Consider the following 27,800-nt stretch of genomic DNA (forward strand, 5'->3'; position numbering starts at 1 on the left):
AACAAAACTTTTGAAAACAATCTAATCCAAATCATTCGATGGAACTGTGTATTATTTGATGTGTGTTTATTTGAGGTTTTGTGATATTTGTTTTGTGATGGGTTTTAGAAATTTTAATGAGATGTTTTATTTTGTGATGACTTTTATGTAAACTTTTTAGCTAGCCAAACTAGGATGTGCACCAAAGGCGTCTTTTAAGATTTCTTTTATGATGGTTATTTGACTAGATGTCAAGATGTACTTTATGATTCAAAATTGAGTCTTATGTTTATGAGATTTTTATTTAGTGAGCATATATGATGACTTGGGTTTTGAGAACCAACTTATTTTTGGATTGCCTATTAAGGAACCAAATTTGATCATTATGAGTGTTGTGATATGGGACACAACTGTAGTTTATGTGAGTTTTAGGAAGGTAGTCTAGGTGCATGTCTATGGGAGTGGCTTGCAATGGGGGCCAGGGCCCGAAGTGGTTGCTAGGGTAACTCATTGTAAGTTGTGTAACAAGTGATAACATTGTAATTAAAATATTTTCGTTCCCATGCCTTGAGATAAATTAAAAAGATAAGTTAGAGATTTTTCCTCATCCATACCTTGAGTGTTTGTATAGACTAAGGATGAGAATGAGATGATACCTTGAGAGGTATGACTAGTCTCCTCGTCTTCAGAAGAGGGTAGTTTGGTTCCACTTAGAGTCACTAGGAGGCTAGGTTCCTGAGAGACTACCAGGGTAACCTTAGAGTTGGCTCATGTGATGACACTTAATGTGTAGCCTGAGTCTCCTTCATAGTTTTTTTTTGTATAGTGGTGTAGTTATTGTTAGATGTATTTATTGTTGGTGTTTACTTTCATTGATGGTGATTGGTGATTCATTGTATTGACCCGAACCGACACTATAATGTTCAAACCATATTTTTCCGTTTTTTCCTCCTTAATTCTAACTCAGAATATAAACCCTCTACTCAAATAACCCACAAAGGTGAATAACAAATGATAACCCGGAAGATATTTCTGCAACTCTTAAATATAATATTCAGGAAGACTCACATGAAGAAGAAACACGAACAACAAATATAGGCCAGAACTCACTCCAAACACTCAGTCTTCTTCAAATTGACATTAAAAGTGCAAACATATAAAAATGCAATACAAATCAACGTACAAAACCAGTAACTTTCTCACACTTCGGAAGTATGTTGTTGCATTAGATATCAACACTACCATAACTAGCAACTTCTAGATAACTCATAAGACGTCATTGTATTATACAACAACAATACAATAACTAGCAACTATAAATCCAATCTTAAACACAGTTCTACAGTCAGATTGGAAAACTAAAGAGAAGAACCTGTAAGCGCAACCGAGACACCTAAAATGATATCTCCTCTGACAATGGGTTTTCGTCCACTGCCTGCCTGCACGAGGGGCTACGTCCTCACACTGGCTGAAAGCTGAAGCTTTCTGAAAACTCTCACAAGAGAGAACTGGAAATCTGAATAGTAAATCAAGCATAACAAAGGATAGAGCCTTATCTCCTTTTATTCTCACAACGATGACCCTTCGACTTCTTTTCTGGGTTTCGTTTTATCTTTCCACATCCTCTTTTGTCCACTTGGAATATTAATTTGACTTTTAATTTAATGACGTTTCAGCTCTCATAGTCAATTTAATATTATGGTGATAACCCCCTTTAATATTTCTAATGTCCCGAGGAAAGGGACATTACAAGTCTCCCCTCCTTGAGATTGCTTGCCCTCAAGCAAGTGATACCAGGATCCCATATGAATCTACAGTTGACCCTGTAACTTGGACTGAAAACAAATCCGGCCATATTGTGAAGCAAGGTGTCATGCTGTAAACCACCTGTCAACCAGGTTCCTAGATCCCATAGTACTCTTTGGAAGAACTCGACACCTGTATCAGTAAACTGATCAGCATGGATCAGCACCATGACCACAATAAAATCCTCGTCCGACCATAGATACAATCTGCCAACACTTGGATCCCAAACTCTTATGTCGTTCTGCTGCTATGATGAGGTAGAAGCATATCAAAGGTCCATGTGTAACCTAGTAGAGTGTGAAAACTTGTCCAAAATGGGTGATGTAGGAAATGAGCTGCTCATAAGCTAAAACCACTATCTCAAGGACATCAAAACCAATACCATCGTCATCGACTTGGAGAACTCCCAAGTACATAGGTGCTATGAAATTGAAAGATGCTGGAAATATAAACACATTCCTCACATAGCTACTCCACCAAAAATTACTTAGCAGCTAATGAAGGAAAATCACCCAACTCTCGAGAGGGTTGAAATCAAAATATATGTTTGGGTTGATCAACTGATAAGCAACAAAAGTTGATTCGCCATTCCCAAGCTGAGTCCTTGAATCACTGTTGGGATCTGAATCAGCATTCCAGGGTCTAAAATCAATTTCTTCCTCCTTAGGGAAAACAAGAGAAACTCCCTCATCTATCATAAAAAGTGGGTTATCGGACGTCCAGTCAGCGGCCACCTCAAACAAGGGGTTATCTATCAACTGAAAGTGATTTGAAGTTTTGCTACTTAATCGTTTGGGGCAGCTATCCAAGTCATAAGTTTGTTGAATGCTCTCAAGTTCATTGATGACTTCTAGGAAAAATTCTTGTCTCATTCTATCCTCATGTTCCCGAGATTGATTCATGACCTTGATCTGATTTTCTGCTCCTTGAAGAAAGAATTGAGCCTCATCCAATGCCTTACGAACATGCTTGGACTCTCTATTAAGTTCGTCAATCTCATCCTTCCCTCTATTTGCCTGTTCAGCATATATCTCAGCAATCTTAAGGATATAATCCCTATAGGTCAGCAAAAACAAGTAATTTGACTTCATAGTTTCGAGGGCTTTCTTGACCTCCTGCAAGTCATCAACATTCCAATCTCTTCCTGTTTCTCTTGGAATCCTCCTGCAAAGTTCATCGACCAACTCATGAGTCCTGTCATAAAGTACTAAAGATGCCACAACCATATCTTCACTAACCCTCAGTTGATTCCTTAAGGTATGCATTTCATTATCGCTCTGCTGGAACTGTTTATTATCTTGCAATGTTATCTTAGGTGGTTCTTCCAATTTCAAACCTTGCGTGATAGGAATATAAGGTTCATTATAAAAATGCTCCAAACTACTATTACCTTGTAGGCAAACTACCTCCTCAACCTTCCTGTCAAGGCTCACTTCTAAATCACCAACGAAGAAACTTGTACCTTGCGTAAAATCTTCTATGAAATTGCAAGTAGGCTGCTCATCTCCGGTAGTCGATTGTTCTTCTTTTGCAAGATCATCCAAAAGATAATTCTGGTCTATCCGAACTTCTTCATACACCCTTATGTGTTGTTCGTATGCAAAAAGATCCCGGGCCAACTCCATATACTTTCGTTTTGCCATATCCGTCATATTTAGTTGCTCAAGATATAAATCCATATACTCATCGAACGATAGATCCTTCTGAATTCTGGTAGGAAGTCCCATGTACTCATAAATGTCGAGTATTTTAGCTTTTACAAGGGAACCTAACTGCTCTTGCGACTTCATAGTAGCTTTTTTGATATGATCTACAACTCTTCCCATTGCTGAAGTTTAGCTGAGAGAGATTTTGTCAATCAACTCTTAGACAACCTGCAAATATTCTCGCCCAGATTGGCGGATACCACTCTATATTCTTTTCTTGGACTATTCTAAACAATTGTTGGTAGTTAGATATAAGAGGAATATCATCAAATAGTTCTCTGGCAAACTGATTACAATTCTTATGATGATATCTCTGTATCTCAATGTTACAGATCAAATTTATACAACTCCAACCCGCTGACTCTCTATCATCTTCACTGGCAGTAAGCTCGATGAATGAATGCAACAGTAGTGTAGCGTATCAAATATCCCCTATATTCATCACTGAACCATTCTTTTTATTTGTTGCAATTCTATTCTTATTCCCTGTGCCAAGTTGATGTATCACCCAGTACTCAAATGCAAACTCACTGATGAGAGCCTACCTCTGCAACAGATTACAGATCGAGCTAGGGGGATGTTAAGGAGTTGAAGAAAGCATCATCTTCCTCAACCGGATGCAAACATTGCTTTTGGTCAACTTCCATCCAAACATAACGCGGCATAACACTGCTCCTTCGAAATGCCAATCGATTTTTCCTACCAGGATTACACTGGCATGCGGAGTCAATCCAACGCCTACTGGGAATATGATAATGAAGAACAACTCAACCGTTCTAACTTATGGGCAATCTCAACAACTCTCCCTTTGCCAACTCTGATCACACATGAGTAAGCTGTTAAACACTTACGATCCTTCCACAATTCTGATGGCAGATTGTATCTTCCTCTCCTGTGCTTCTAAGTTCTTCGGGCTACTAACTGGGGCTTTGCAGTTTCACGCTTCCCAAACAAAATTTACAAATGAACTTCACACAAGTAACAATTATTTCAAATAATCTCCAGCGGCCCAAGGCTGAGTCATGCAACTACACCAATCGTATCTCTTGAAGTACACTTTAATATGCATTGCTAATTCATCTTTTGTCAAGCACAACTAACTCCTCTGAGTGATTATGCTATCTATAAACACCTCCTTCGTGAGATAAAACAGATCCTTGAATTTCTTTGCATTCTCTACACTAGGCAGGCGAATGCAGAAAAGTTCTTCCTTCAGTTCACCAACTGAGAAATCCGGGGCATGCCAAACCAGGTCTTCTCATTACCAGCATGTTCTTGTAGAGCTAATGATTGCAACATATTTTCAAAGTCTTTGCCTGTCTCATAACCAATCTAACTTTCCCAGTATCCTTGTGCTTCAAAAACTTCACAGTTCCTACTCCCCTTTCCCTCCATTAATTCCCGTCCTTATCAAATCTATAAATCTTAGCTTTCATGTCAAGTAGAACATCTTCATTTTCTTCTCCTGTAGTAACTGCAATTTCTTCAAGCTTAATAATGGGAGCAACTTGAGCTCTCGTATCTTCCTGGAAAACACTCAGTACCTTCTTTGAGAAAATTCAGGTACCTCTCAGTGGGAACTTCAATGATAGCAGTGACCTTCAAGTGGCTCTAGAAGACGAAACATCTTACTACTTAGTCTGCCGTGTCCAAAACTATCCAGTCGACAATTTGAGGAATTTCCTCATGGTGTGCCCGATGAAAATCCTAGTATTGAAGGGTCGTTCTTAGTATTGTTTTGAGATCCCCAAAAATCTTCAGTCCAAGACCATAATAGTTGCTTATTCTTCTGCTTCCAATAGAAAATTCTCTATATTATTTTTCTTTCTGTGAATACCAACAATCCTTGTTATGTTGCTCTGCGTGCCTCTAAGCTTATTTACCATAACTGTCCCCAAAAAACAGTTCAACCCTGCCCACGACAGTCTGCATACCAAAACTCACGTTACTCTGTCAAGAGGTATCTGAGTAATGACCAAATGGGTGTCGTTTTCATTCAGAACTTCTTACAAGTGCCTTCGATTTCAGCTAAACAAGTTTGACACATCATACTAAACCTTGCGGCACATAGATTTCCTTATAACGAGTATGGTGGAAGGTAGAATTTTAATGTCCTCAATCTTGGTTTCCGGCTATTTTGTCTAATTCCTTAGTCGACACGTAATTTTGGTCTTCTGCTATAGTCCAAAAAGTTTTCTTTTTGTTTTGCATGGATATCCCTTGGCATTGTTTGTAATGCCCCAACAACTCATCGAACCTTTCGTTGTCTTTCTTGTTTCGAATCCTGTAGGAGCTGAACTGGTGGACATGTAACATATTTAGAATCACACGTCTACCTTGCCGAGCACGCACTCAACTGTGCTGATATCAACAATAGCTGTAATAGAAGTGGCTCCACGTGTATTGTCGGAACTTCACAAATGCATTAAGGAAAGAAGCCACCCGGAAGTTGATAAGGTGGTCATTTGTCCAGAAAACCCGCTGCTTATGTTGTCACGCTCTCCCTTCAAGCTTTCTCCAACATACAACCTTGGATGTGTTTCCTCTAGTGGAATTGTGATTGAAGTCATCGGAATCAATTACTTTGACGGGCAAATTGCAGTCTGCTGTGGAATTCCTTTCCTCTCATCAAATCTCACTCCTTGTTGTGTGGACGTGAAAGCCGACCCTCCTCTGTAAACTTTTCCAGTCCATGTGCAAATAAAAAAGGGCTGCGAACTCAACCCGCGATTGAGAGTTGGTCACTAGCCGTGGTCTCTACAAATACTGATGGAGCTCGCGGATTTACCTACGCAATTGCAATCTGGGTATTCACGACGCCTGCTAATGCATTAAGTCTTAGTCCGAACTCTCCACACCAGTCGTGGTATGACTATTGACTGCCTGTGTTTAGAAATCTCCACTGGTGACGCCATTCCTGGAGTGACCTCGTGGGTAAGGATGGGAAATTCGTGATTACTGAGAAGGCTCATGTCTGCTGTGACTGCCCTCAGATTTCGGGACCTTAGAGGAAATTTCACATGTTCAGTATTGTACAAGAAGAAAAAAATTGAATTCATTCAACCTGAAAAATGTCCTCTCAAAGGCACTTCAATATTAATGCTTGCACGAATTTCAGCTTCTGTGTATGTTCTCGCATTGTTATCTGGGATTCCGAATCCATTTCCTAGTTTCTAGACTCTTTCGGGGAAAAGTTGTAGAAGAGAATCTAAATAGGCTTCTACAAGTCTTCGTGCTTTGTCCAATGTAGCTTTGAGTCTCAATGCCCAGATAGCGATACCAACCTCCTTTCCTTCTGTTTCAGTAATTCCCATCTTTTGCCAGGTTTGCAACTCATTTTCAATTGCTATACACTCCTTTTGTTGCCAACCAGAAAGCCCAAGTTGAGAAATCCCAGTCACAAGTGCTCCTACAGGATGATCCCAGCTAGATGCATTCCTAAATCTCCCTTCTCAAGCCAGCCAAGATGGTCCTCCTCCACTTTCTAAAACATTCACAAACCTATAACTTCAAAGGATTCTTCCTTTTGAATAAACTTCCATAGGATGGCAGGATCTCAAGCTTTGATACCACTGTATTGACTCGAACCAGCACTATAATGTTCAAACCATAATTTTCCGTTTTTTCCTTCTTAATTCTAACCCAGAATATAAACCCTCTAATCAAATAACCCACAAAGGTGAATAACAAATGATAACCCAGAAGATATTTCTGCAACTCTTAAATATATTATTCAGGAAGACTCACATGAAGAAGAAACACGAACAAAAAATATAGGCCAGAACTCACTCCAAACACTCAGTCTTCTTCAAATTGACATTAAAGGTGCAAACATATAAAAATGCAATACAAATCAAAGTACAAATCCAGTAACTTTCTCACACTTCGGAAGTACATTGTTGCATTAGATATTAACACTACCATAACCAACAACTTCTAGATAACTCATAAGACGTTATTGTATTATACAACAGCAATACAATAACTAGCAACTATAAATCCAATCTTAAACACAGTTCTACAGTCAAATTGGAAAACTAAAGAGAAGAACTTGTAAGCGCAACCGAGACACCTGAAATGATATCTCCTCTGACAATGGATTTTCGTCCACTGCCTACCTGCACGAGGGGCTACGTCCTCACACTGGCTGAAAGCTGAAGCTTTTTGAAAACTCTCACAAGAGAGAACTAGAAATCTGAGTAGTAAATCAAGCATAACAAAGGATAGAGCCTCATCTCCTTTTATTCTCACAACGATGACCCTTCGACTTCTTTTCTGGGTTTCGTCTTATCTTTCCACATCCACTTTTGTCCACTTGGAATATTAATTTGACTTTTAATTAATGACGTTTCAGCTCTCATAGTCAATTTAATATTATAGTGATGACCCCCCTTAATATTTCTAATGTCCCCAGGAAAGGGACATTACATTCATGGTGATCATACTTTTGACTTGTGTCCTTTGACTTTAGGTGGATATCTTTTGTGGAGTTTATATTGTGATTTTAGTACTCGATATATACTTGGTATATGTATGTTGACTTGGTAAGTGTTGTTGGTTTTGGGTGAGTGTTCTTTCATCTTTGGTTATCTTTTCTTCTTTAGTAGTTTGTGTTAGCCTTGAGGTAGATTTGGCTATTAGGATTTCTTGCCTAGGAATGTTTTATGGTTTGATTTTCCATATGTGAATCGTTCATTATCTTCCCTGCATGGTGGGAGTGGAAGCCTAACTAGGTAACCACACGGTCGGGAGGGAGTGACTTCTTACCACTTGGGTCCCTGTAATGGGCACCCTTGAATGTCCCAAAAACTAAACCAAATTGCTGAAAGGAATTATGTCAAACAGTTTGCATTCAACCTCTTATTTCTCCATTTAATGTTTTAAACCTCTTATAACTCCAGAAATCAAATGTTTATTTGTTTGTTGTGTTTTGTGCATGGAATTGGTATCATACAACATAAACAAGAAAGAAACTACTATAATATGCAAAGTGGAAATGAACTGCTGCCAATAAAATGTTATTTTGAGAATTCATAAAACCAAATACATGGCAGATTTATCAACTCACTAATTACTTCAGCATTATTGACATAATACTCCAGCCCATGCTTTCGAACTTGCTGCTACAGTACTTTGTCCTTCAATCAGTCCACTACCTTGGTAATATCATTCCCTCAAAGCGGCATAAGCGTCAGACAAGTAGTGAAGAAGATATGAGCAAAATACCAAATCTGCCTGTAATCGGAAATGCAACTAAACTGCCTGATAATAAAGCCGATAACAAACAATTCCAAAGGCCAAACCCCAAGGGAATGACGTCTAGAATGTTACAAGAGAGGATAAACGTCTTCAAATGCCAAGAACAGAGCTGCAACTCACACACCAATTTCTTCTTATATTCAACCTGTCTAATGAAGCCACAAATGCTTCATTTTATTCTATTTCCAAGGGTCCGCTCAACTCAAATGGGCAATGTGGGATAAAAGATGTGTAATATATAATATATTAAAATACCCCTTATGTCTCCCTTGGGTACACATCCCCATAAAATAAATATTAAAATAACACTTTAATATTTTACAATTAAATTAGACGTTAATAAAACTTCAAGCATTAAAATGTATTAGCAATCGGACTCCGAATAATGCGAGTGATAGCTCATCGGAAAGCTCTCACCGAGGAGTATCAAATCCAATCACCAAAATTGACCTACACTATGTCCTGCCGACTTACTAAAAATAGTAAGTATGCCTGAAACTGAGTAACTCAACTTCGTTTTGGCCCAAATTGGAAATGACTAGGCCAAAACACTCTAGGATCCCATTAAACCCTTCGTTAGCCCTCGGGACCATGTAGAACAAGGCTAACGCACACTTGGTCAACTGCTAAAATGGGGACATTATAGTCCGCCCCCCTTGAAATTGCTTGTCCTCAAGCAATCTCAGTCCAGCCTGCTAAATAGCCTACTCACTCTCTCATGTAGAATCTTCCTCCGGCAGGTCTTTCCATTTGACCAAATACTCCTTCACTATCCTGTTTTTAAGCTTCCTCTCTCTAGTGTCCAGAATAGCCTCGGGTACTAACACAAGCTTCCCCTCCTCATCCAAAGGGGGTAAATCTGTAGAAGGCACTACACTCTGACCAATGGCTTTCTTAAGCCTAGACACATGAAACACATTGTGCACTTGGTTGCCCTCTGGAAGCTCAATCTTATAGGCGACTTTGCCCACTTTGCGAATCACCCTATAGGGAACATAAGATCTAGGTTTCAACTTTTCAGCTCCGCTCTTCTTGAGCGATGACTGTCTATATGGTTGTAGCCTCAAGTAAACCATATCCCCTACCTCGAAGCTACGCTCTATTCGGTGCTGATAAGCATACAATTTCTATTGATTCTGGGCCTATTGTATATTCTCTTTGAGCACTTTTAGGATGTCCTGACTATCTGCAATAAGTTTTTGGCTCTGGGCACTCTACTGTCCCCCAAAACTAAATCCATGAAGCTAAGTGCTTCATAACCATAGAGTGCCATGAAAGGAGTCATCTTGATGGACATATGATAAGTGGTGTTATAACAATACTCTCTCATATGCAACCATCTGATGCAAGCCTTTTGTTGTGCAGTTACATAGTTCCTCAAATATCCTTCCACCCATTTATTCACAATCTCTGTTTGTCCATCTGTTTGCGGATGATAACTAGTGCTAGGTGTAAGATCTGTACCACACAACCTAAACAACTCTTGCCAAAAAACACTCATAAACTTACTATCCCAATCACTGACAATGAATCTGGGCAGCCCATGTAACCTGAATATTTCTCTAAAGAAAAGATCTGCCACTTGTGCTGCTGTGTAAGTGGACGGAATAGCAAAGAAGTGAGCAAACTTTGTCAAGCGGTCCACCACCACATAGACGCAATCCCTTCCCTGCACTCGTGGTAAACCAGTGATGAAGTCCATCGAAATATTTTCCCATTTTCTATCAGGAATGGGCAAGGGCTGTAATAAACCTGCAGGAAATGTGTGCTCTCCCTTATTCTGTTGACAAACCACACACTCCCTGACATACCTCTGAACATCATCCTTGAGCCCTTTCCATGAAAACTACTCTCGGATCTGCCTGTAGGTCTTGAAGACCCCCGGATGTCCAGGTGTGGGTGCATCATGAAATGCCTTCAGTATCGCCTCTCTCAAATGTGATGACGGAATCAAATAAACCCTGTCCTGAACTTTGATCAATCCATCTATCACCTCATAGCGATCACCCTGTATGGTACCTGAAATCAATCCAGAAGCCCAAGCATCTCCGACATACTCTGCTATAATCCGATCTCTCCAATCTCCTGAAATCTCTGCCAGAGCACATAAGTGAGGTCTCCGAGATAAGGCATCAGCCACCACATTTTTCTTACCTTTGACAAACTCTATGTCAAAGTCATAAGCCTACAATTTAGTCACCCTTTTTTGTTGCTGGTCATTAAGATCACGCTGGCTCATGAAGTATTTAATACTGTTGTGATCAGTCTTGATCACAAAACGTCCACCTACCAAATATGATCAAAATTTGGCCAATGCATGCATTATGGCCAACATCTCCCGATCATAGCCAGAATAACTCTTCTCAACTCCCCGGAGCTTCCTACTCTCAAATGCAATGGGATGCTTCTCCTGCATCAATACTGCTCCAATCCCATCACCTGATGCATCACAATGAAGCTCAAAAGGCTTCGTGAAATCCGGTAGAGCTAGAACTAGACATGAAGACATTACCTGCTTGAAATGCTCAAAACACCTCTGTGCTGCCCCTGTCCACACGAAGGCTCCTTTCCTGGTAAGATCTGTCAAGGGTGTAGCAATCTGTGAGTATCCCTTAACAAACCTCCTATAAAAACCACATAAACCAAAGAATCCCTTAAGCTGTGTAAGGTTTGTGGGAGTAGGCCACTCTACAATAGCTCTAATTTTTTCGGGATCAACCCGAACGCCATCTGCACTAATGATATGCCCAAGGTAAAGGAGCTTAGTCATGCCAAACTCACATTTAGATTCCTTGGCATACAATGACTCTTTCTCCAGAATAGATAACACCTCCTCGAAATGATGTAAGTGCTCCTCCCAGGTCTTGCTGAAGACCAAGATGTCATCAAAGAAGATCAAGACAAATCTCCTCAGCTGCTTCCTGAATACCTGGTTCATACAACTCTGAAATGTAGCGGGTGCATTGGTTAGACCAAATGGCATAACCAAGAACTCAAAGTGGCCATAGTGACATTGGAAGGCTGTTTTCTCAATGTCCTTTGCTCTCATCCTGATCTGATGGCATCCGGATCGCAAATCAATTTTGGTGAAGAAGCATGCCCCATGCAACTCATCAATCCGCTCATCAATCCTAGGAATGGGATACCTGTTTTTAATTGTTTTCTTATTCAGTGTCCTGTAATCGATGCACATGCGCATCGTCCCATCCTTCTTCTTTACCAATACTACTGCTGAAGCGAAGGGGCTCTTACTGGGCCTGATATGCCCCATCTCCAACAAATCCTTAATCGCCTTCTCTATCTCATCCTTGTGTTTCTTAGGATGACGATAGGGAGTAATCATAACTGGTTTGGCTCCCTCCTCGAGCTCAATAACATGTTCCATCCCTCTGTCAGGAGGAACCCCATGAGGAATATCGCTAAATACTTTAGCATGTCTATCAAGTATCTTCTGAATATCTGGTGGATGGCTCTTTTCTTGTGGCTCTGGTGAAGTTGGCATAATGTAGCACTCTGCTGCCCACTTTATGTCATCATGACGAAAAAGTCTTTGCATTCTCCTCAAGGACACTACTCTACAACCTCCATCTGAAAGTCCTCTAAGTACCACAGTTCTGCCCTCATGCTGGAATCTCATCTCCAATTTCGCTAGGTTGAGTGTGAACTCAACTAGTGAAGCCATCCATGTCATGCCGATGATGACATCATAATCTCCCATGTCCACAACATAGAACTCATCCTCCAACTCGTAGCCATCTCCAAACCTGATGCGAAGATTAGATATCTTCCAAGTGCATAATAATTTATGACCGTTAGCCACCATGACTCTAAATCCATCATGCTCCTCTGTCTGTAACCCTCTCCTGGCTACCAACTGTGCATCTATGAAGTTATGTGTAGCCCCAGTGTCAATAAGAGATATCACTTTCTGCCCCTGGATAGTACCCCTAACCTTAAATGTGATTGCCTTTTGGGCCCCTGTCAAGCGTGCCAACGATCTATCATCTTTAGGAATGCTACTTTCCTCTATAGTGTTACCCTCATCGGAATCGGAGTGTTGATCCTCCCCCTCTGACTCTGACTCTTCTGCTGAAAAATACTCCATTTGATTTGCCTTAGCCTTGAGAGAACATTTATGAGATAAGTCCCAAGGCTCTCTACAATGGAAGCACAGCTTCTTCTTTCGAAGTTCATTCAAGGTTTCATTGTCTAGTCCTTTTGATCCTTCTTTAGGTTTGCTATACTCTTTCTGAAATGGTTTTGTGTCTTTGTCCTTGCGGTAGGAAGAATCTGTTGAATGGTTTTTTCCTTTGTATACCGAAGGGGCTAAATCTCGTGCCTTTTTAGTCGCTTCAGCTAAGGTGAGTGGATCATGTGCCTTCACCCAACCTCGTAATGGATCAGCAAGACCATCACAAAATAACACCACCAATCTCCTAGGAGAGATATCAGTAACAAGTACAGACAAGCGCTGAAACTCGGCAATGTAAGCATCCACAGAACTTGACTGTTTTAACTGTGCTAGCTCCTTGAAATGTAACTTGGGATCCCTAGTGTCAAATCTCTCAATCAATGTTTCGGTGAATTCCTCATAAGATGTAATTTGATTATGCCTCAAAGTCACCATGCCATGATGCCACCATTCATATGCAACACCATCCAAGTGCATAGCCGCATACTTTATAGCCTCCTCCTCAGGCATAGGATTTAGCTGCAAGTATGTATCTACCTTCGGCACCCAAGCTCGTGCAGTCATCTTCTCTGAAGCATCATAATAAGGTAAGGAAAGTTTTCCAACTTTCTTTCTCAGCTCAAAGTTTTGATTCCTCCCTCCTGCTCTAGGCATGTTTCTCATCCTCAAGTCCATATAATCTCTGAGGGAAATATCCGCCTGAAACTCCGGTTCACTAGCCTCCCAGTCCCTCCTGAACTGATCCTGTAACTCGGTAATTTGCGGTTCATTTACTGGTTGAACCGGATCTCTGGGTGGGAAAGTGAGTAGAAGAGGTCTCGAGCTCATAGTCCGTGCTGGGCGTGCAACATGTCTAAAGTTATCAGCCTCATTCCCATTGTTGCCGTGTCCATTATTACCATTAATGTTATTCTCAGGACCATTGTTGTTGCCTTGGCCTCCATGGTTATTGTTTCCCCCATTGTTATTGTTTCCCTCATTGTTATTGTTTCTGTTGTTGGCATCACCTGGATTAATATTGACACCCATCTGTCTAGCTATGAGCTGCAATATCATGTCCATTCGCCAATTCTGCTCCTGTTGCATACGTTGCCCCTGCTCTAATGTATCCAGTAATTGTCTGAGCATTACCTCCCCCTGATCTAAACCGGCATTCCCGCCTCCACCTAATCCTGTATTCTTGTCATCTCGATCACCCATATTGTTGTCCTGATCAAAGAATATTTCCTCTGTGTCTGTATGGCTGGATTTAATGTCCACCTGCACGGATGTACTAGACTGTTTGCTTTGCAAGTCTGAAATCCTATTTTGTCTTGCTCTGGTATCACGGAAATTATAAGGCCCCTGTCGCATGCTCAAACATAAATGCTTAGCCTATGTTTTTATTTATTTATTTCTGATTTTAGTGTTTTGACATTTCGTCAAACACTTTTCCCTCTATCCGGCTGTTCCAAATTCTCTATAAGACCTCCACAGAATGGCAAGACTTATTGCTCTGATGCCACTGTAATGGGCACCCCAGAATGTCCCAAAAACTAAACCAAATTGCTGAAAGGAATTCTGTCAAACAGTTTGCATTCAACCTCTTATTTCTCCGATTAATGTTTTAAACCCCTTAGAACTCTAGAAATCAAATGTTTATTTGTTTGTTGTGTTTTGTGAATGGAATTGGTATCATACAACATAAACAAGAAAAAAACTACTATAATATGCAAAGTGGAAATGAACTGCTGCCAATAAAATGTTATTTTGAGAATTCATAAAACCAAATACATGGCAGATTTATCAACTCACTAATTACTTCAGCATTATTGACATAATACTCCAGCCCATGCTTTCGAACTTGCTACTACAGTACTTTGTCCTTTAATCAGTCCACTACCTTGGTAATATCATTCTCTCAAAGCGGCTTAAGCGTCAGACAAGTAGTGAAGAAGATATGAGCAAAATACCAAATCTGCTTGTAGCTGGAAATGCAACTAAACTACCTGATAATGAAGCCGATAACAAAGAATTCCAAATGCCAAACCCCAAGGGAATGACGTCTAGAATGTTACAAGAAAGGATAAACGTCCTCAAATGCCAAGAACGGAGCTGCAACTCACACACCAATTTCTTCTCATATTCAACCTGTCTAATGAAGCCACAAATGCTTCCTTTTATTCTATTTCCAAGGGTCCGCTCAACTCAAATGGGCAATGTGGGATAAAAGATGTGTAATATATAAAACATACATTAAAATACCCCTTATGTCTCCCTTGGGTACACATCCCCATAAAATAAATATTAAAGTAACACTTTAATATTTTACAATTAAATTAGACGTTACTTTAATAAAACTTCAGGCATTAAAATGTATTAGCAATCGGACTCCGAATAATGCGAGTGATAGCTCATCGGAAAGCTCTCACCGAGGAGTATCAAATCCAATCACCAAAATTGACCTGCACTGTGTCCTGCCGACTTACTAAAAATAGTATGCCTGAAACTGAGTAACTCAACTTCGTTTTGGCCCAAACTGGAAATGACTAGGCCAAAACACTCCAAGATCCCATTAAACCCTTCGTCAACCCTCGGGACCATGTAGAACAAGGCTAACGCACACACACTTGATCAACTGCTAAAATGGGGACATTACAGTCCCTCTCAAATCTACAGATGTTGGAAGTTCAATGATGCAATTGTAATTTTATCATTCTTATCCATATTTTGGAGACTTCTATTTAGTTGACGTAATTATATGTTAGCATATACCTTCTTTTTTAATATACTCGTATCTATTCTCGCATACCTACGACATGTGCAATGGACGCTATCCATTATATGTATTTCATTGTATTAGTTGTATTCATGCATTTTCTTATGAGATCAATATGTTATATTTTATGATAATGGACATTGTGCTTAAGAGTTAAACAATTAATAAAAAAATCTTAAACATGACTCAACGTGAAGGAACTCTTGAGGAATGAAATCTATATTGTAATTGCATGTGTAAATGTTGTGTTTGTGTATATTGCTTCTGCATTGTTACTTTGATGTTGTATAAACTTAAGGAAAACAAAATAGTTCAATAAACTTTGTAACATATTAGGTTTATTTCTTTTGGGTTCCCAAGCAGGGAGTTACAGCTATAAAGTCTTATGCTATTTCTTTATCTATCTATATATGGATCTTTGCTTTGCTACTTGTGTAGTCTGTGCAATAGACACAATATATTAGATATCGATGTATCTCTATTATTAGAATGTTAATTATTACATAGCAGATGACCTTGATTATTTATTTCTCTACCATGCATTGAAGAATGTGATTGTATACTGCTTACTTGATTCCTGTCCAATTTGTCACTACAACTAGAATCTGTTGTGATTTATATTTGCAAAACAGAGACATGACAGCACACTAAATATACATTTATTTTTATTTCTTTCATGAAACTAAAGAGTAATGCAAGTCTACTTTATTGCAGGGAAATAGACTTTTCAAAGAAGGAAAATATGAGCTTGCCAAAGCCAAGTATGAAAAGGTAAGCTTTCAAGTAACTAAAGGTCATCTCATATTTCTCTATGCTTGCTACTCAGTCCCTATTTCATGCATCCTATGTCAAACTCAGAATAAAGGTTTTATGTGGCAAAGTAGTGATGATTTACAGATTGAGAGACTCTTTATTTGGTAGACTAAGGTTAACGCTTCTGTAATTGGAAGTTTTCAGTTCTTGAAAACTTAACTTTCTTTGAAACCAACCATTGCAATAAAACTTATTGCTGCATGTCATTGGTTGACTTTCACATTTGAATCAGCTCCATTTAGAGAATTTCCCCTGTGCAGAGTTTATGAAAATATGTTTTAGTTCTACTCAAAAACAAAAAACATGAAACTATATAGAATTATGCACCTATACATAGGAAATATCAGTGAAAATTTTGAAAACAAATTGTTATGCATTGATACATGCCCAGGTAAAGATTCTAGTAAAAATTTGCCCGCAAAATTAATTGCTTATAGAAGTGGGCATATTTGCAAAGAGCTGATGGATTTAGGAAATAATGGAAACTATATATTTTAATGCACATGCCTGGAAAGGATCAATTAGGGGTTTTCAGTTCATGTTGCTATTTAAATTGATGCTACTATTTAAGAGCGATACTGTCTTTTGCTTAGTTACCAGATTCGTGCCCTAGAGGCCGGATCCGGATTTGGGTCCGGATTCGTGCAGATCCGGGCAGGATCCTTGTTTTACATAGTGGATTCGTCTAGATTCGTAGGCATGAATCCTCAAGGATCCAGCGCGAATCCTCAAGGATTGATGGGTTTAAGTGAGTCTAAGTTATTTAATATGACTTTTTAAAATATATTATTTTGCTTTCTAGTGCTAAAATGACTCTTTTATGCATCATATATACTAAAAACTGAGAGAAATATACATAATATAATATTATAATTATATATATATATATATATATAAACCTCTGTTCCTAGTTGGGGCTTGGTCAAGATCAGTATATATATATATATATATATATAAACCTTTGTTCCTAGTTGGGGCTTGGTCAAGATCAGTAATATATATATATATATATATTCATGAATCCTAATTGGGAAAAAGAAAATCGCGAATCCACGGATCCGATTCACCTTCCCAAATCAGATTCATATCGCGAATCGGTAACTAAGGTCTTTTGAAAGAAGTTTCTATCTATAAGCACAGCCTCTTGACTGGCTATGTATAAAACTGTTGCAAATGTATATATTACAGATGAGCCTAACTGAGGGAATTATACTGTTTCAAAATCAAATAGAATTTTTCTATTGGCAGCAACCAGCAGAATGCAAATTCAGAGTTATCAGTGGCAATCAGTTGTTTGAGATTATGCTTCAATAGAATAGCATCAGCTTCTTTCATTCACAGTAATATTAGTGTCAGATTTCTTCATTTTGGTGTCTTGTTTTAGAGTTAGTGACGTTTTGCCTATATTAATTATTAGGGGTTTGCAATATCTCCTCCTTGAATTTTCTTGCCCACAAGCAACATTAGATCTTCATGACAATACAAGGGTCCCAATTAAGTTTGTAGAAGGTTTGAACAAATGTCCATTGTTTCAGGCTGATGGTATTGAACTTACCGAGTTTGTTAGACTCTATTACATTTTGCAGAAATTCCATGTCATTTTATATATCCTTCATAAAAATTCCATGGTTCCAAGGTTTGTAGCGACATTGGCTCATATCATAGCTCAGTTGAACACCTGTGATATTGATCTTTTGAAGATCACCAATAGGAAAATCACTCTATCATTGCATTGAAGTCTTCCAAAACACATTTGTGGATAAACTTTTTCTGCATAAACCTATGAAAAACAACTATTAATCATCAAATGATTCTAGGATTCCAAGTCAAAATTACAAATGAATCATTGAGCTGATCCTGCGCTACACTAATTTCATCAATCAGTTTAGCATGCACAAGCTACCTCCATCTCATCTTGAATTCTGTGAAAGTGTTCATTGTCTAACTTCAAACTGAAATAGATATCATTCTTAAATGGAAAAGAAACTTTGTTCGACCTGATGGAGCCCTATTTTTTGGGGTCTCCATTTGTAACAGGGGCGATGGTGTGAAACAGTTATAACAATTTTCAATAGTAATAAAAATTAAAAAATGTAGCAACTTATACTTTCTGCTAAAGCCTAATATATTTGTTGTGAATGACAATTAGCTATAGCTCAGAATAGTGGAAAATGATAAATCAGTATATGGATATTTGCCCAAGCACTTTGATACCTATGTCAGGCTAGGAAATGCACTGCAGAAATGAAACGGAAATGGGAAAGCAAAACTCAATTCTTGTCTATTTGAAATGTGATACTAAGTACATATTTATCAGTTAATCAACTGTTCAGTTCAAGTTGTCTGTCCAGCTTCTAATGGAGTAGAATAGATAACCACATAACAGAACCAAAAACAGAAAAAAGAAGAAAAAATATTTTTATAGGTTGGGTTCTGCCAGTTTTGTCACATATTTAACCTGGAAATATTCACAAGCATCTGGCCTGCACATTGGCTGAAGCTCCTCATGTACTAGACATGATTCTGAACTGTATACTTGATCAGTATTTGTTCCAATCAAATAACTAACAACTTAGGGAAGGCAAGAAATTCCTCATTTGCTAAGGCTTCAGAACGGATTGGGATTTCTTATCAAAATTGATATGGGTAATGGCCCTGATAGATGCACTTGGGGCATAATAGTGCATAATCTACTGGTCTACACATAATCAGACTTTGTATTGAATAAGATCGCTACATCACTACACCTGACTATGGATAATGGGCTTCCTTTAGCTACAACATCTTTAGTAGAAGATCATAAAATTGTAACTATAAAATATGGTTTGAGACAAAAGAGGAGTATCTGTACGTGAAGATTATTGATGTCCAAGAATGAAGGACATATGAAGTAACTAACACAAGGAACATCAAATTGATTTCACCAAAGGACACCGCTCCGCTGCTGAAGTCTCACACTTTTTGCTTCACATTCCTCCACCTTCTATTGAAATGTGGTGAAGATATCACCATAATAGCAAGCAATTGTAAAATAATATGATGTAAATATAATGGAAGCAGCTACAGCAGTGTCGACTTCACACTGGTTTCTGTAATTATCTGTAAATTCAAGACGAAGATCTCGACACCATGCACAGGTTCAGTCTATCCTTATCATAGTAAGGAGAATAGCCTAGAAATCACGTGAATAGCCAATTTGGCGATTCAATTTGGGCAACCCATTTTTTTTTTGAATTGTTGAACTAGATCGGTGATTTCATCGCCATGAATCACATGAATCACCAATTCAGCAATTCATCCAAAAAATTGCCAAAATCGTCTACATGAATTAGGAAAAATTGGCCTCGTGTGGCTTGATAAAACATCAAATCAAATTTTTAAAAAATCACATCTTTTTTTAATGTTTTTTATGCCTTTCCTCTTTTTTTAACCCTAAAGGGCCTTCTAAGTGTTTAGCATGAGTAGAAGAGAAGAAAAGTGAGAGAGAAGTGTGTGTACAAAAAGTGTCACACTTCTATAAACCACTGTTCTGGAGAGAACCCATGGAAGAGGGAGTCTCAAGAGGTGGCTTATAGCTCTCTATCTATAACATGCAAAGGCTATGAGATGGTGGCTCTCAAATGAACCTATCTATGAAAACCCTTGCAAGGTGCACCATAGAACGAGAGATTCAAAGAGTAGAGGCAAGAGTGCCATTATCCAAGAATCTAGAATGAATGCAATGAAAATACAAGCTATTCTAAATGAAATGCAAGATAAAAAAGAGAATGAAGCTAAAGCATAAAGGAAGCTAAGCTAAAAATTATGCCATAATGTAAGTAGAATGAGAGCTAAGCTAAAATGCAAAAATGCAAGAATGCTCCAAGTCTCCAAAATCATCAAGAAAACCTGCAGCAGAACAATAGCATGAGAGACTAAGATTTTTGAATGAGGAGAGAGCCTTCCTTTTTAAAAAAAAATGGATGGTAGAGATTAAGAGGCAAAAGAAGCATAGTTAAGGGAGTAGAATGCATCTTGATTGATTCATGTGCACAAGCATCTCAACCAATCACAATTAAAGGTTGACTTTTGAGAGGGTTTGAAATGTGTGGAGGAGAATTAAAGTTATTTTTAAAATAAAAGATTCCTCCCACCTAAAAAATGGTGCATTCATGTCTAGACAAAAATGTCTTTTATTTTATTAAAGGTTGACTTTTGAGAGGGTTTGAAATGTGTGGAGGAGAATTAAAGTTATTTTTAAAATAAAAGATTCCTCCCACCTAAAAAATTGTGCATTCATGTCTAGACAAAAATGTCTTTTATTTTATTTCTAAAATAGGAATAATGCTTTATGTGTGCACCCTTCGGATAAGAGATGAATGTGGAATTTTATTTAATTAAAAGGGGGAAATGTTCTTTTAATTAAATATAAACTTATGATAAAGTGGTCAAACTATAGGGTAAAATCAAATAAATTGATTTTTGGAGATTTGATCAAGGATAAGCATTAGATAAATTATCGAAAAATGCTAGAAAGGGGGCTCATAGTCTAGATGATCATTTTTAGTTGATTACAAGAAGAAGAGAATAAAAAAACCACAGGTTTGCAACCAGCAAGAAGGAAGAGCACTAAAGAGATCAAAAATCCATTTTGGGAGGCCATAAGATTACATTGGGAGCATTAAGGAGTCAATAGCAACGCTCCTCAACTCATTTTCCCTAGTGTTGTTGTTCGTGAGCCCATCTTACATGTGGGGGCTATGACTCAGCAGTTCTCTAGGACTTACCTTAGACGCCTTTGTAGAAGGCAGACAAGATGCTCAAAGGCTGAGACTGAGGCTATAGTCGAGCTTGAGGATGATGATGAGGCTTGAGCTAGAGCCTTGTTTTTTCATTTTGTTTACAGATACTGATAGACATATGTTTCATGGATCTTCATCTTACATACATTTATGATTTGATGTCATAGGATCTTCATCTTATATACGGTCTATGATTTGACTCATTATGATCCTATGATTTCTATTTACTTCAGCTAAAATTTACATTTTACGTGTAATGTATGTGATGGATTCATAATTTATGTTCCTTGTTTATGTATGTTAGCTTCTATTTGATGATTTTATAGTGTGTTTAAGTTATATTCAATAAAGCATGCATGAAAAAAGTTTTAAATTTTTCAAAATCTTTGAGTTTTAAGGGTTTTTTTAATTTGCCAATTCGTGGCCAATTCGATTCCGATTCATGGCCGATTCATGATTCGATTCGGCCTTGTTGATAAACATTGACTTGAGATATAAGACTATGGAGAAATTGAAGGGCAAACAAAGCAATGAATATAATGCCATTGATAGTATGAGTATACAATGATGAAAGTTTGTATCTAGCGGCGATGACATAAAGTCTGAAGTATACAACGATAATAAGTAGGAGGATCGATGGATATATTATGAAGGATACGATACAAGTAAACAATGTTAAGTAAATATTTTATAGAGAAAACATAATGATTGGAAAGAAGTATCATTAAGAACGATTTATTTAAGGAAGGCTGCAATTAATATGTTAAATTGAGTTAATGACAAAAGAACTGATATTAAGGAAGAAATACATTGGTTATGAAAAAATGTGCCTCCTATATTGGAAAGGTGTGAAATTTTGGAGTTGAAAATATATAGAAAGAAGGCATAACAAGAAACACACATTAGAAGAAGCAATTCAATTACTTGAGAAGAAACATTCAAATGTTTTGTGAGGAGGAACAAGCAGAGTAAATGATGACTTGTAATTTAAATTCAAATATTATATTTTAATGATGAATAAATGGCCTTTTTGTTTATATTTATTTAAGGCTAAGAGATTTAAATTACAGTATGGATTTGTCATTTATGACCAGTAAGAAGATTATTGAATTACTCCGATAAAGTTTATACATTGGATTTTTTCTACATTCTTTTTTTGATAAGCGGGGATAGTGTGAAATAAATATTTCCTTATATCTGTCTAATTAGACTTCCATTAAAGAAGATAAGACCCTTTTAGACTAACATTGAATTGCATATAAGATTTATCTTTTGCAGAGTACATGTGTAATTGATGATATTTAAATAAATATTATCTCATAAAGTTGTACATAACAATCTTCATTGCCCGGATAAACAAGGCACTGGTCTTTCAAATCATTGAAACAATTATTGGATTCATTTTTTAAGTTGATGAAAGATCAACCCCACATCTCCCAAGAATTACCTACATGCAAACATTTGTCACAGAAAGAGAGAAGCAAAAGTTATGGAGGCTGGAATTCCCAGATCCATAGATGAGACATTCTTGACGAGCAAAAAGAGAAATTGCTATTATCAAAAGTGAATCAGTGAATTACAAAAAAATCAATCCTTATAAAAGGAGATCAAAACCTTAATTGGTAACTAACTTAGGTTGCATGATAATAAATAATAAAAGAATTAATTATTATATGCTCAAAGTTTAGCTTAAGTAAACTAGAGATAATAATTGACTTAATAATTAAATCAATATGATTTAATTAATAAGAAAATACTTTATTACTCTAACACCCGACCCTTAAGATAAACTTAGGGAGTAGCTGAAAACCTAGAAACTACTACTGAAAGTAAATTTGGGTCCCCGCAACAAGGCCTGATGAGGTACCCAAGCACAATCGAATCTTTGAAAAGAGGAGAAATAGAGGAAATCACATCGGAAAAGCCCTACTCCAAAAAGAGATGGAAAGAATGTTCAAAAAAGATAGGAACAAAATGATAATCATGAAGAACATCATTGAAGCATGAAGCTGCAAACACTCCCAAAATGCTAATTTGAAGAACCTCCATTGTATAGAACATGACCAGGTAGAGAAGACTAAGTCTAAAGAGCTAATCAATCGAAAATGGAAGGCATCTTCATGGCCTCCAAAAATAGGAATGAAAGAATGTCGTCTATATGGTAAGCGATCCATCTCACTGAAATGCATAGGTATCCAGCCACTGCAATTGCCTAGTACACAGGACCAAATACTAAATACATAGCTCACTTCATTGAACCAAGAAAGAAATCGAACCAACATAACCCCCTATAATGCTAATAGGTAAGACATGAACACTGAAACTAAATGCAATATCTCCTACAGAAAGAACCAGGAACATCGAGAATGCAAAAGAAGTACAAACATCTATGATGCCATGTGTCATCGACACATCATGAAGCTAATGTCATGGAAGGAACACTCACTTGACAAAGGAAGATGGCGAATATGGCCAACATGAAAACCCCTCAAGGCACTTTATAATGTAGTTCGAGTACAACAAAACACAAAGATGTGCAAGATTTCAAAATGTAATAGAGTGACACTTTATCTTAATGTGTTTGCAAAAATGCTACAAAAGGATGTCAACAAAGATCAAAAGAGACATAAGACCGATACAAGAGATAGTACAACTCATGAAAAATCATTTGAAGCAAAAAAATCGATCTCCAAACCTGAAACAACCAAGATATCCACCAGAATGCAAAAAAACAAAAAACTGAATGGGAAGTGCCTGGAGCAGAATTTGGAAAATAGAATGTCTCAAGATGTGTCCCAGAATGCAAAATAGAACCTTTGACTTTGATTGCATAAATTGACAACCAAATAGTGTCAAAAGTCCAAATAAACTACACCATCATGATGGGCTCGAAACCATCTTTCCGGTGAGATGACCCTAACTATTATGGTCACTTAAAAACCAATGCTTAAGCTGTGACAGTGCATTAAACACTTGTTTTGTAATCCGAAACTGAACTATAAAGATAATGTTCTATAAATTTGCCAAACTATTAAATGAAAAAAAATGTCTCAGTCAATTCACTGAATGTGCTGGTAATAGCGGTTGCAATGATAGTTCCAATCAGTATTTGCTTAACTCTAAAACTGATCTTACAACATTTATAACAATACATAATATTGTATGAATGCACTAGTTTTCAAATAATGGAAACAATGTCAAGAAACCTGAGATTCCTTACTTCTATGGGTTCCGCCTGATTGTAATGCCGCTGATGGATGCGATTCTATTCTTCACAATCTGGAATTTCATTCCAAGTTGCCACACAGAACCTTTCTTTAATTGAAAAGTCGACTGCCCTGAATTCCCACCGTGTTGCAGTTGGAACCCACGAATCTGGTTAGTCCGATTACCACTGCGGTATATCCATTATTTTTCGTGGCCCTCTTATCGGGCGTCCAGACTGATGGGAAGGTTATCGTTACTTCTGCCGAGGCAATGTGTGTAATTGTTGACGAATTTCCCAATGCTGGAGCGGGTAGCCGAGCTATGAAGTTGCAATATGCCCCTGTGTGAAAAATGCCTGACTGGAAGCACTTTGTAGTTAGTGCATCTATATACACTATCTGCCCTTGGATCGCTGCCGAAGACAATGGGTTTCCAGACTGGGTCGCAAATGGAATTCTGAAGTAGCCGTCGGTTCATTCAAATGAAGCGCTCAATCTTGTGTAGCAGACCATCCAAGCCATGACCCGAATTTCGCCGATTTTTTTCAATAATTCGGTGGTTGGTAATTAGCTAGTCTTGAACAATCAAAGATGCAAGAGTTTCCAATTTGGCCTTAGGCCACAGATTTTCGCCCTGATGAAATGACTGTAATGTCACCTCCAGTTTTTGCAATAATTCGGGTGATATTCCACACCCTCAAAATTGCTTATCAATGGGAGTTTTTGTTCCCAAAGATAAATTGAGAATTTGCAGACCGATTGACTACAAATTGCTCCAACTGAAATAGAAGTCGAATTCACAAAACCGCTTTTCTCAAATGGGTGCCCCCTGCCCTCTATTTATTTACTTTTTGAGAAGTCACTGGAAGCTTCTAGAACATCTTGTTATAATAACTTATTATAATGCACTTTATTATTAATTAACTTTATAAAATTAAATAAATAACTTTATAAAATTAAAAGTACAATCTCAATTCGACATTAGAACAAGTAGGCCCCACTTACTGGATTATAACTCTCTGAGAGCAAGAATGTAATCATCTGGCAACAGAATGACTCTCTCTCCAAAATCATTTGCCTACGAGAGTCAATGATAGGCAAATCTCTGGTAGAAGTTATGTCGCTAGAAAGGGGACATGACAGTCCGCCCTTCCTGAAATTGCTTGTCCTCAAGCAATCTCAAAGTTGGATGCTGCAAAATTGTTTCATTTTTCCAAGTGGCATCTTCAACTGGTAGATCTTTCCATTTAACCAAATATTCTCTGTTTACCCTTCTGCGGAGCTGTTTTTCCCTGCTTTCTAAAATGAATTCTAGCACTAAAATCAATTTCCCTTCATCATCCAAGGGAGGTAATACTGCAAAAGGTACCACATTCTATCCCAATGCCTTTTTGAGGCACGACACATGGAACACATTATACACTTTGCTATCTGCTGGAAGCTCAAGCTCATAAGTCAATTCCCCTATTCGTCTGGTGATCCTGAAAGGCCCATAATATCTAGGCTTAAGCTTTTCTGACCCACCTCTTTTGAGAGTAGATTGCCGAAATGGCTGAAGCATGAGGTAGACCATGTCACCAACTTCAAAGCTTCTCTCTGTTCTCTTTTGATCTGCATACTGCTTATACTGATTTTGTGCCCTGGCTATGTTATCTCGGAGAGCATTAATAATGTCCTTACTTTCTTGAATCAAATCCCCGGCGCGTGGAACCCGAACATCACCTATTAACAAGTCAATAAAACTTGGTGCATCATACCCGTATAACGCTCGGAAAGGTGTCATCTGAATAGACATGTGAAAAGTGGTGTTATAGCAATATTCACACAAATAAATCCATCTCACCCATGCCTTCTGCTGATCAGCCACGTAATTTCTCAAGTAGCCTTCTACCCACTTGTTCACTATTTCCGTCTGTCCATCAGTCTGCGGGTGATAACTAGTACTGGGTGTGAGCTCAGTGCCACATAATCGGAACACCTCCTGCCAAAAATGACTCAAGAATCTACTATCCCTGTCGCTTACAACACTTCGGGGTATCCCATGTAACCTGAAAATCTCTTTGAAGAATACCTCAGCTACCTGTACTGCTGTGTAAGTAGTGGTGATAGGAAAGAAGTGAGCATATTTTGTTAGTCTATCCACCACCACATAGATGCAATCGCGTCCCTGAGCCTTGGGCAACCCGGTAATGAAATCCATGGATATGCATTCCCACTTTTGATCTGGAATGGGAAGTGGCTGTAGGAATCCTGTTAGGAAAGTGTGTTCTTGTTTATTCTGCTGACAAACAGGACACTCACGAACATACTGCAACACATCCGTCTTGAGTCCTTTCCATGTAAACCGTTCTCGCACCTGTCTATATGTTTTAAAGTACCCGGGATGACCGGCTATTGGTGAATCATGAAGAGTCCTCATAATAGTCTGCTTCATTTTGGATCCTGGGACTAAAAATATCCTATTCTTGTAAATAATCAATTCATCCACAAGTGTATACCTGGCGTCAACAATGGTCCCGTCAACTATCCCCGATGCCCAAGAGTCTATAGCATACTCTCCAACAATCAAATGCTTCCAATCCTCAGAGATCTCAATCATCGCACTAAGATGCGGCCTACGTGACAAGGCGTCTGCTACCACATTCTGAGTTCCCCTAACGTATGATATATCAAAGTCGTAGGCCTACAGCTTACTCACCCATTTCTGCTGTCTATCATTGAGATCTCTCTGTCCAAGGAAATGTCTCAAACTGTTGTGGTCAGTTTTTATACAAAACTTACCACCTACTAAATACTGCCTGAACTTAGCTAATGCATGCATGATAGCTAACATCTCCTTGTCGTAAATGCTGAATGATCTCTCTGGTCCACGGAGTTTCCTACTCTCATATGCAATAGGGTGTTTGTCCTGCATCAAAACAGCCCCAATACCATCTCCTGAGGCATCACACTGGAGTTCAAATGGCTTTGAGAAATCGGGCAACGCTAATATTGGACATGAAGTCATGATCTCCTTAAATCTGTCAAAACAAGCCTGTGCCTTTGATGTCCAAACAAAGGCTCCCTTTTTAAATAAATCTCTCATAGGAGCCGCATGTCGTGAATATCCGCAAACAAATCTGCGATAGAAGCCACATAAACCAAGGAATCCTCTCAGCTGGGTCAAGTTCTCAGGAATAGGTCACTCCACTATAGCACGGATTTTATCAGGATCCATCCGTACTCCTTCTCTACTGATAATATGACCTAAGTATAATAACTCGGTCATACCCAAATCACATTTAGACTCCTTGGCATACA

The 27,800-nt window shown here is 38.2% G+C and overlaps 1 protein-coding gene across 1 annotated transcript in view; it reads left to right on the top strand.

The window, feature by feature from the left end:
- The window catches only part of PAS1 (FKBP-type peptidyl-prolyl cis-trans isomerase family protein), a 324,212-nt gene that overhangs the window by 258,372 nt on the left and 38,040 nt on the right, over positions 1-27,800 (top strand). The window contains exon 15 of the mRNA XM_089825670.1: positions 16,415-16,471. Within this exon, the coding sequence (XP_089681796.1) occupies positions 16,415-16,471 (57 nt within the window). The remainder of the gene's footprint in view (positions 1-16,414; positions 16,472-27,800) is intronic.

The sequence above is a fragment of the Cupressus sempervirens genome, chromosome 4, assembly GCF_028749045.1.
Source record: "Cupressus sempervirens isolate cs-2001-9-10 chromosome 4, ASM2874904v1, whole genome shotgun sequence".
Taxonomy (NCBI): domain Eukaryota; kingdom Viridiplantae; phylum Streptophyta; class Pinopsida; order Cupressales; family Cupressaceae; genus Cupressus; species Cupressus sempervirens.